This window comes from Abramis brama (assembly GCF_963993115.1).
Source record: "Abramis brama genome assembly, chromosome: 4".
NCBI classification, from domain to species: Eukaryota; Metazoa; Chordata; class Actinopteri; order Cypriniformes; family Leuciscidae; genus Abramis; species Abramis brama.
Window position 1 is genome coordinate 16,712,661 of NC_139966.1, and position 11,660 is coordinate 16,724,320.

Below are 11,660 nucleotides of genomic sequence, written 5' to 3' on the forward strand. Positions count from 1 at the left end.
ACGTAGTCGACGGAAGACACAGGCTCGCAGGGAGCCGTACCGTGGAAGAATACACATATGGGATCGCCGTAGGGATCACAACATATGAATCCAGCCTAACACAGGTTCCACCAGTGCATACAAGTGATAGGCCTGGCTTCGGACGTATAAGGGGAACTAAGGGGCTAATAAGGGGAACTCACTGGAGCAAGAATTGTGCACGTATCCAGTCCATAGGAGGGGAATGGTGCAGCAAGCCGACACTTCGAACCACGCTTACAGTGAAACTGGCTTCATGTGAAGGGAGCCCACGGAAAGCAACGGTTCGACACAGGCTAGTTCTCTAGCAAACATGTATAGGTGTTGCCCAGCACCCAACTCTATTTAACATATGTTCAGCAAGGCACTCTGTGTCAAAGCCTAGGAGGGAGAAATACCCTTGCTTAGGAGAAGCTCACCGCCCAGGTGGACATGTGCATCTTGGGAAACCTTCTCGTCAAGATGAAGGCAACCACATGTAGTGGGCCAACCTCTGCTTGGAAACAGCCTTCCCTTCTGCTGGTTTCCGTAACAGACAGAGCTGGTCTAAGGTCTAGGCTTTGCATTCTGATCACGTATAACCGCACTTAGACGGACAGAGAAAGCCAGGGCTGGGTCTGCCTCCTCCGGGGCAGCGCTTGCAGGCTCACCACCTGGTCCCGTAGGAGAGGTAGGAACCTTGAGCACATATCCAGGCCGGGGTCTCAGATCAGTTAGCCGGCCCGAACTCCAGGAACGATTCGTTGACCGAAAATGTGGGCAAGTCCCTACCCTCTAGAGCAGGGGTGTCAAACTCAGTTCCTGGAGGGCCACAGCCCTGCAGAGTTTAGCTTCAACCCTAATTAAACACACCTGATCAGCTAATCAAGTCCTTCAGGCTTATTTGAAAACTGCAGGTGTGTGTGAAGTGATCGAACATCTTCGGGATCTCCTCACAGAGAGAAGACTCAATTCAACAAATAGCTTCCACTTCTAAGGGGGAGCTAGCCTCTTTATTAAGAGATGCTCTCACAGAAGTGATGGTCTCTACGGCATTAAAAATTCTTGCGGTAGTAACCAGAACCTTCGCGTTCTGTTCTTTTTAGAACCAGACCTGGAACTCTCCAAGGTCTAGATGTAGGTGCCATCATGCCCCATCCCTGAGAACATACTCAGAGGAAGGAGTCAGGAAGGCTGTAGAGAGGAGAGGTCGGTTGGGCCAATAAGGGGCAACTATCAGGACCTGCTCCATCTCTTCCTGATTTTAGCATCATAGTGCAAGTAGGCTCACTGGGGAACGCATTTCTGCGGGGGCCCCAGGGCCAGCTGTGGCCTGAGTCTTTTCTGTGTCGAGGGATATCCACGGAGAAGAAACAACTTGCGGAGGGACGAGTCCAGAGGGGCAACAAATGTAACTGTGCGGCCCTGAAGTGGTCCCAAACAGCTGGCCAGCTGGGGATGGAGTCTCCACTCTCTCTGGGCCAGAGGCTGTCGTGAGGCTTGTCAGCGGCACGATTGAGTGGGCCAGCAGTAATAAGTGGAATGAAGCGACTGTCGCGCTAACCCGGTGGAGGTGTGGCTGTCTCCCGTGTACCCGTCATTTCCTTCTTTGCATGCCGCCTCCCCTGCGCGCACTCTGCACAGCAGCTCACACGTGACTGTGCGTGCTCTGGTGCATGCTCGACCAGGTGAATTGAATTGGGGAAATCAGAAGTTCGCGCTTAGTTCAATCAGTGGTTTCAATCAGTGGTCCTGACGATGAGTGGCCGAAGAAATCCGCTAGAGACGTCGCAGCCCAAGCTCGAGACTAAGTCACAAAGATCCAGAAAAAGACATTTGTAGCAGTACTTACCAGAAGTCGCCTGAAAACTGCACACGATCCAGCATACGATTCAGCCTGGGTGGAGTCCAGAAGACCACCAGCAGGAGCAGCAATTCGACAGCTCGTCGATAAAAGGTGCTTCAGCAACCTGAGAAGGCTGGTCGGGACCGTGGCGTGGATCTGGAGAGCAGCTAAAAAGTTCCTGAATGCCAAGATCAGAGACCAAGAAAAGTGGGAGGCAGTACCATTCTCAGGTGTCCTTACAGTCAGCGAGAGACGAGACGAGTGTTCCGAGACCTTTGTCTAGCAGCACAAGAGGGCGCCGATTTCCCAAGCGCCACAAGAGACAGACTAGTCGTCTACAGGGACCAGACAAGTGGACTTCTGGTTTGTGGTGGCAGAGTCCAGACCTTCGGAGAAGACCGCAGAGCTGTTCCTCTTCTACCATTCCAAGCTTGGTTATCCACCCTGCTAGCCAGAGAAGCACACAGCGAGGGACATGACGGAGTAGCGGGAACTCTGCTGCGGATGAGGAAGAAGGTGTGGGTCATAAGAGGAAGAATTATTGCCCGAAAAGTCGTTGACAAGTGTATTGTCTGCAGGAAAGCAAAAGCGAGAACCTGCAAGCAGATAAAGGGAAACTTACCTGAACAGAGGTCAAGTCCTACTGCACCATTCGAGTTCACATCCGTTGACCTGTTTGGAAGGATGATGTCAAGAAGAGAGTAACTATGAAAGTATGGGGCGTCATATTTTGCTGTATGTCCAGCCGAGCCATCCATGTCGAGCTAGCAAACACACTATCAACAGAGAGCTTTCTGCTTACCTACCAGAGGTTCGCCGCTCTCCGAGGCCATCCCCGAAAAATCTGGTCTGATCCTGGTACGAACTTTGTTGGAGCAAGACCTGTCCTAAAAGAGATGTACACTTACCTGAATCAACAGAACAAAGAGTCGCTTGAAGAGTATGCTGCCAGAAATGAGACCACCTGGACGTGTAAAATCCTCCCGGCCGATTCACCTCACCGAAACGGGGCCACCGAAGCTGCTGTCAGAGTCACTAAGAGAGCCCTCCAAAGTCTTGGCAATGTAGAAGGCCTTAGCTTCAGTGAGTTCCTGACTGTGCTCCAGCTAGCTGCCAATCTTGCTAATGAGAGACCCATCGACGCCAGAGTTCAGAGCCGAGAAGAGCGCATCCAGTACATCACGCCGAACAACCTGTTGCTTGGTCGAGCCACACAAAGAGGAGACTTCAAAACTGTAGACTACACCATTTATCCATTCGAAAGACTCAAAGAAGTACAAACTATAGTCAACAACTTCTGGAAGTCCTGGAGCCAACTCGCTGGTCCGAACCTGTTCATTCGCAGTAAATGGCATACTGCTGAAAGGAACGTTGCCGTTGGAGACATAGTTTGGCTCTGCGACCAGAACGCACTGAGAGGGCAGTTCAGACTTGCAAAAGTCATCGGCGTGAATCCTGATTCCAGAAGTGTTGTTCGAGATGTTTATGTGAGGGTCTCTCCAAGCTCCAGCATTTCGGTGAGAGATCCAAAACCTGGTGCCAGAGATCCCGGATCGAGTACCATTCTGCATCGGGACGTCCGGCGCCTTGTGGTCCTCGTACCGGTGGAAGATCAAGTCGGAGACCAGCCCACTTGAGAGTGCGATCTTTCCAGGCATCGCCACATAAAAGATTGAGTGGGAGGTGTAGCGTTAACCCAGTGGAGGTGTGGCTGTCTCCCGTGTACCCGTCATTTCCTTCTTTGTATGCTGTCTCCCCTGCGCACGCTCTGCGCGGCAGCCCGCATGTGACTGTGCGCGCTCTGGTGCATGCTCGACCAGGTAAATTGAATTGGGGAAATCAGAAGCTCGCGGCCAGTTCAATCAGTGGTTTCAAATACACGCATCAGTCATTTGACTGGTGTGCGACAGATAAAGAGGACGGCAGAGGCACAAATGCATTCACTGTGAGGAACTGGGACTTTTGATCATGACGGGCTATCAGTTTTTCACTGTCAAGTGTTTTCTAACTGTGAGGTGCCCACACTTGAAAAGGACCAGACTTCGGACTGTTACTCCCGATCCTGATCCTGTTACATTGGTACCTGTTCAACTGGTCAAAATAAGTATTTTTCTGAGTGAAATCCGAAGTCTGGTCCTTTTCAGGTGTGGGCACCTCACAGTTAGAAAACACTTGACAGCGACCTTAGAAGCTTCTGACTCCAAGGAGGTGGCGGGCGAGTTGCAACATGCGAGGGGAGCGTAGCTCAACAGTCGCAACGTTGTGTTTTCAGACCGGTACATGCTCGCTGAGCAGCGGTGTCTCAAAGCAAGGAAACTGTAAGCAACTTGAGGCAATAGATGTCAATGCAGTCAGGGGGCACCCAGACCTCTGTTACTGCATGCCCTTTATTCGTGGTCCCTCAGCCACTCGTTCTAGGAGCCATTGGCCCAGAGAAACGAAAAGTCTGTTCATGGGCTGAGGGTTTGGCGACAGGCCCAGGGTGTTTATCACACGGAGCGCGTCGCTCTGCCACGGCCACCTCAGGACTCGGCCGTGAAGCCAGTGCTGAAGCGGTCTTCATATGGAGGAAGTCGTGTGGCTGCGTCTGCCATATGCCCCAGAAGCCTCTGAAAAAGTTTCAGTGGGACCCTTTCTCACTTCTTGAATAGCACTGAGCTGACATACCTCTATCTGTGAGATGCGCTTGACCGAGACCATCTCCATACTAGAAAAGAGATCCTCAACCCTTGGTCGAGTTTACTCTTTCCCAGTTTACCTGAAGACCCAACTGGCTATGGAGCACTCGAAGGGTAGGACCATGTACTGATACTTCGTACCTTTGAATGCAAGAACACAGGAGGCCTGTGGAGTGAAAGGATAGAGATCTGAAGTACTTGTCTTTCAGGTCGAACGCTGCAGACCAAGCTTGGGGACGGGGCATTTTTGAAAATGCATCTCTGTGTTTAGCAACTGAACGGAGGCTTTCGAAAAAGGCCCATTTCAGTTGACACAGATCCAAGATGGTTGTAACCCACCACACATTTAGAGTACAATGAAGAACGGGCTCATGGAAGCCAGACTTCATATCGTCTGGAGGGAACGGCTAGCTTGTGTCCTTCGCCAGTAGGACTGCGACGTACACACACAGGACAAGAGCACTGCTCAACACCTAGGTGTGATGAATCTCACCAATTTTTAGGAGCATCTCTGCTCAATACCTAGGTATGATGAATATCACTGAGCCTGGGCGGAAGGTACCACTAACGTGAACATCGCCAGACCGATCACGCACGCCACGACACTTGTGCCCCGGAGGGCAAGGTCGGATGCGGTGCAGAGCTCATCTATGAGCTCACAGTCTGGGCTACCCTCGTGCATGTCCTTAAGTGCCCTGGCCTGATAGACCTGTAGCAGCGCCATGGCACGCAAGAGGAGACGGCTTGCCCACAGGCCTTGTAAGCTCTGCCCGTCAGAACGGGCGAGAACTCATAGGCTTGGTATCTCAGGACGGGCCCATCACAAATGGGACCCATCACCAGTGCCGGAGCACACAGGGGAATGACCACGACAACACTGAACAGTGAACTGAAACAGTGAAGACCTCATTTTTCCGCCTTCTAACCAGCCGTCAACAAACACAGAAATTTTATGCTGTTAAAACAGCAGTTGAGAACTCAAAGCTCGCGATCACAGCTGCACTCGTGCCACCAGCAACCTGGGAGAGTCTTCCTAGAAGAACACCGACACACTCGCTCGTTGTACAACAATACTCTTCAGAGACATCAAAAACGATCGGCTCCGAAGCAAAAAGCAACTAGTGCGTGCATCCACTTCCGTATTTATACCTGCGCCGCAGGGGCAGAGTGTGTGATGCGAATCATGCACACCAATTGCATTGGCTCGTTCAATAGTACTCAAAGATGACAGGCTCCCTAGCGTGATCCCATTCAGTCGAACGTCGACTACGTCGAACGTGAACGACTGAAAGGGAACAGTGGATTAGGGGTAGACAAATCAACTTGAAAAAAATCAACTGAGGCCCCCCAGTTGAGAACCACTGGTCTAAAACTACCTGATTAAATTGCATGATCCGCTATAACATTTCATTTGACGTGTTGACAAATTTTGACAAATGTGTTGGTTGTGATGTAAATTTAAATTGAATGACACAATATATAACTGACCCTAGCTTTATCTTATTATTGTTATTTATTATTATTATTATTATTACTAGCAGGAGCATTATTTTCACACTCATCATTAATAACATTAGTTGTAGTAGTGGTGGTACTAGTCTCATAGTTACATAATAACAATAATAGTAGTAGTAGCAGTTTTCACATTATCATATGTGTGTTGTCCACAGGCAGAAGACACACTTGAAGAATTTCTGAAGCAGAAATGTGTGGTTTCCAACGCCATTCTGCAGGCGGACAAGAAACTGACTGAGAAGGAGAAAAAGATTATGGGTGAGAGTCTTTTGTGTCCTGGAGGAGGCAACGATAGTACCATCTAGCGGAGAAAGTGAAATCTGTACTGATGGCATCTTTGCAGTGAAACTAAGGAATTAATAATTGAGTGCAGTATATTTATCCATTGACAGCTATTTAATTAACACTCTGTAGGCCCAGAAAGGTAAGAAATACACCGTTAAAATAGTCCATGTGACTCCAGTGTACTACGAGAATACGTTTTGTAAGAAAACAAAATAACAACTTTATTGTGACTTGCTCTCGTGAACCCGCATCGAAGACTGATACGGAAGAGAATAAATTGTTGAATAAAGTCGTTTTTTTTTTTTTTTGGCACAAAAAAAGTATACCTACCTTTCTTAATTTGTGTCCCGAAGATGAACAAAGTGTCACGGTATCAAATGAAGAGAAGGATTTGCAGGTTAACAGTGTTTAATAAAAACAGAACTCACAGCCGTACACAAAATGATAATCCAAACAGGTGACACAGAGAAGGCCACAGAACAACCAGTGACATCAAACAATGAACCAGCAAAAGACACACAAAGACACAGCTTATATATGCAGGTTAATGGGAAACAGCTGGTGACAAATGATCAATGATTAACAGACAGGAGTATGGGAAATGCAGTTCATGATACATATGACAGTGAGGGGAAGAGACATCTGGTGGCAACTCAGGGAACAACACTAATACAATACAATAAACACAAAACACAGTCTCACACTGTGACAGTACTCCCCCCTAAAAGGAGTGGCTTCCAGACACTCCATAAGACCAAGCACAAAAGTTCAGGTGGGTGGAGGAACGGAGGTGGATCTGGGGGAGGGATGGAGGGTCTAGAACGCCATGGCGGGGCCGCAGGCGGTGCAGGGAGCCAGGGCGGGGCTGCAGGTGGGACCAGAGACCAGAACGGCGCTGGAGACCAGGGTGGTGCTGCAGGCATCTCCAGACACCAGAGCCGAGCTGCAACCCATGGTGGTGCTGGCGGTAACAGGAACCTGGGCAAAGAAGCACAAGAGGCCCTATGGGCCAGGTTAGCTAGGGCAGACAGTTCAACTAGCTTGGGGTCGGCCATCTCGGGCCAGGCAGAGAGTTCAAGGAGCTCGGGGACGGCCATCTTGGGCCGGGCAGAGAGTTCAGGGAGCTCAGGATCGGCCATCTTGGGCCAGGCAGAGAGTTCAGAGACCTCGGAGTCATCCATCTTGGGCAGGACGGAGAGACTTTCAGTCGTGACAGGAAGTGCAGTAGACTCATGTTCAGACCTCTCAGCTGTGACAGGAAGTGCAGTAGACTCAGGTTCAGACCTCTCAGCCGTGACAGGAAGTTCAAGAGACTCCGATTCAGACTTAACGGCCGATTCAGGTTCATGGGCTTGAGAGACATCTTGCTGAACAGAAGAGCAGAAAGCAGACCACACACACCACAGAGCCATGGTAAACACAGGAAATACTGAGTCCAATGAACATACCTCTGGTGCCTTCCTGAGAACAGGTGCAGGCGTGATGATAGCCCTCCTTAGAACAGGTGACGCTGAGACAACAGCCATCTGGAGTGTAGGGGCAGGTATAACCCCAGCAGTCTCAAAAATAGGTGCAGGCATAGTGACAGCCATCTTGGGTACTGCTGCTGGCTTGGCGGCGGCCATTTTGAGGACGGGTGCAGGCTTGGCAGTGGCCCTCGTGAAAACCGGCACCGGGGTTGGAAGGCCAGCCCTCCGCACTGACCTTAATGGAGTCTCTGCCAGACTAGACCTCAGACGCTGGGTTCTGGCATGGATAGGAGAGAAAGGTGAGGCAGCCATCCTGTGAAGTGGCTCTGGTGCGGCAGCCATCTTGTGAAGTGGCTCTGGTGCGGCAGCCATCTTGTGAATAGGCTTGGGTCTCCTCTCCATCTCCCTCTCTCGTGGCCGACGCTCGGGAAAGAGTGAAACAATCATGTCTCTAGCACTCGCTACATCCATAATTGGCTCGGGTGTGGCAGCCATCTTGTGAAGAGGCTCAGGTGTGGCAGCCATCTTGTGAAGAGGCTCAGGTGTGGCAGCCATCTTGTGATATGACTCGGGTGTGTATTCCCGCAGGCCCAGAGTCCCAACACACAACGACCGGTGCGCACTACCTCCCCTCAAAAAATTGCTTGGACGGGGTCTCCTCCCTGACCTCCGAGAAGAATTCACCTTAGTCTTGGAAAAGACCCAAATCATCTCCCCGGTAAGTGCCTTGAAAGAGGCACAGCATGGGTCCCGTCTCTCCCACACCTCTGTTCCCCATGTGGCTGCTGGACCGGTCAGCAGCAGTAGCACGAACGCTACTTTCGATTCCTCAGTTTCGAAAGTCCTGTGATGCATATCTAGATGCAGAGAACACTGATTAATAAAGTTTTCACATAACTTAGGCTCACCAGCGTATCTCTCAGGGAAGTCCGTGCTAGGCTCCGGCTGACCACTCGACTCCGTGGGGTTGGGGGAAATGGATGGTGTGGGCGACACGGAACCACTCTGCAACAACAGGAGCTGTTGTTGCAAATCCGCCACCCTGGTACTCAGTGCTTCTCTCACCCGCTCCAAGTTGCTCTCCTGTGTCAGATCCATAGCAGTGATACAAAAATAACTCCGGCTACAAATAACTCCTGTGGCTGATAACCCGCTCCTTCCTTAATGGCTGGTTCATTCTGTCACGGTATCAAATGAAGAGAAGGATTTGCAGGTTAACAGTGTTTAATAAAAACAGAAAACTCACAGCCGGACACAAAATGATAATCCAAACAGGTGACACAGAGAAGGCCACAGAACAACCAGTGACATCAAACAATGAACCAGCAAAAGACACACAAAGACACAGCTTATATATGCAGGTTAATGGGAAACAGCTGGTGACAAATGATCAATGATTAACAGACAGGAGTATGGGAAATGCAGTTCATGATACATATGACAGTGAGGGGAAGAGACATCTGGTGGCAACTCAGGGAACAACACTAATACAATACAATAAACACAAAACACAGTCTCACACTGTGACACAAAGGTCCTACGGGTTTTGAACGACATGAGGGTGAGTCATTAATGACAGAATTTTCATTTTTGGGTGAACTATTCCTTATAAACTGCATTGCAACAATCACTCATTGCTAGGATCATGCAAAACTCTGTGCATCACTTATGTAACACCTCAGATATGACCATTTTCCCTAATTTGTCTTGAGTAATTTAGATGCATGTCAAATCAAGATCCTTGTGCTAAACAACATTAACAACATCTTCTTCCAGAGGAAAGAGAGAAGACTGTTCTCCTGGCTCAGGAAATAAATGCCAAGGAACAGAAGCAGCAACAACTCGAAGAGAAGATGGAAGCAGAGAGAAAGAGTAACGAAGAGAGGATGAGACAGATGAAGGTGAAGATGGATGAGGAGATCAGGCTCCAGAGAGAGGAGGCTAAGCGTGCCATGGACAGTAAACTGAGGGAGCAGGCTGATCTGTTGGAGAAGGGCTTTAAGGAGAAGGCAGACAGGATGACTAAAGAGATGGAGGACTTCAGAAGGAAGAATAAAGAAGCAGAAATGAAAAGTGACCAGCTGTTTAAAAATATGATGAAAAAAATGAACAAAAGACATGATGAGAATATGAAGCTAATGATGAGGCAACACAGTGAGCAGATGAAGGCAATCATGAGCATGCCGAGGCCTAAGTCAGACTCCTCCTCTCTACTCCTATGTCTGCTGCTCGCCGGTCTTGCTGGCGGTGGTTCAGGGTCAGGTTCGTGTTCGTGTCCCTGCAGCTGTTAATGCAGCTGTAAAAAAACAGACCCTTCTGAGGTCTGAGGTGTTTTCTGGGCCCTGGAGGTGTTCTGACATGCTGTGACATTTGTGCTTATTTCTGTTACTTGTGACATTTTCATGGCTAAAGTCTGATTACACTGTATTTAGCACAAACTCTGCTACAATAATATGTCAGCAGCATATATGTAAAAGTTTGTAGTTTTGAGATAATGACATTTATACGTGGTTTGTGAAAAAAATAAAATAAATTGTCACTGAAATAAGGTCATGAAACCCATACTGATTATTTCTTCACAAGACTTTTGAAAATTGTATCACGTAGCCTAGAATAGGATCGTAGTGACCACAAAAGGGAACGTGGTCAGGGAACGAGGGTTACATACGTAACCGAGACGTTCCCTTTTTGTGGTCACGAGTTACGTTGTGGCGACGAATGGGGTTCCCAGTCTAATCACGCCACCTCGGCTGTCTTCCAGTGCCCTGCATAAGTCTGAGATCCCTGTCGTGAGACTAGCACGGACGTTAGATTTCCCTGCCAGTTCCGCTGTACCGCTGGAACGCCGGAGTTCAGTCTTGGCTCCTCAGTAAAGAAACATATCTGCATGTTGCCAGCCTTCTTCCTTATATACCCACGAGATAAGGCGGAGTTACACAATGCAAATTCCGCAGACCTATGGCATTTCTTTGCCATTGGCTCGTTTTATATCTCGAAGATGAGAGGCTTTCTAAGTGAAACCCCATTCGTCGTCACAACGTAACGTCTCTGTTCCTTACTCAGGGAACGAGGGTTACATACGTAACCGAGACGTTCTATTCACAGGACTGTTAGTGGTTTGTATAAAAAGGGGGGAAAAAAGAACAAGGTGTCTTATATTGAGCTTTATGTTTCGCTATGCACAGCTGTCTAGTGTTCATGACTGTTTACGGTTTATTGGGGATGGGGATGTTTATTTTGGAAGAGGGGACATACAGTATATAACAGACCTTTTTTTGAATGTAGTTAAGTTGTGGTAACCCTACGTGCCTTTACACTGACTTTGTTTATCTGTGTGTAAGTTTATATGTGGGTTTGATGAGTTTACATGCGCTCAGTACCCCTGCTTTTGGGGTTTTCCACACGTTTCGAATAATAAATGGGAGAGTGGAATTCAGATCAAAACTGACGGCTATCGTTTATTATTTTATTTTTATCTATAAGTGTTTAGGCGAGCCCTGAATGAATGATCGGTTACATATTATAGACCTAAATCATTTAGGATGTTCACGATCTGCTCTTTCAAAGATGTCCATCAGATGTTCATACAGCTGCAAAACATCTGATTGATGTAGCGCATACATCATTTTATTAAGATATAATTACAGTCACATTATACACACATTGTAAGGGAAACAGGTCAATTTAGCTCAAAGGGAATTATTAATTAAAGGTGCTCTAAGCGATGTCACGCGTTTTTTAGGTCAAAACATTTTTGGTCACATACAGCAAACATCTCCTCACTATCTGCTAGCTGGCTGTCCCCTGAACACACTGTAAAAAACCGCGGTCTCTGTAGACAGCCTTAGGCTCCACAAACAGCAACAAAAA

General features: G+C 48.4%; 1 protein-coding gene across 4 annotated transcripts in view; it reads left to right on the forward strand.

The window, feature by feature from the left end:
* Positions 1-11,079, forward strand: part of LOC311081722 (guanylate-binding protein 4-like) — a 42,283-nt gene extending 31,204 nt beyond the window's left edge. For 2 of the 4 annotated variants that reach the window (XM_084112335.1, XM_084112336.1), the window contains exons 9-10: positions 6,192-6,294; positions 9,567-10,908. In XM_084112335.1, the coding sequence (XP_083968461.1) occupies positions 6,192-6,294; positions 9,567-10,081 (618 nt within the window). In that variant the 3' untranslated portion in view covers positions 10,082-10,908. Of the gene's footprint in view, positions 1-6,191; positions 6,684-9,324 lie in introns of all 4 variants that reach the window. The other 2 variants (XR_014605991.1, XR_014605992.1) reach the window with 2 other exon arrangements.
* Positions 11,080-11,660: the final 581 nt, after the last annotated feature.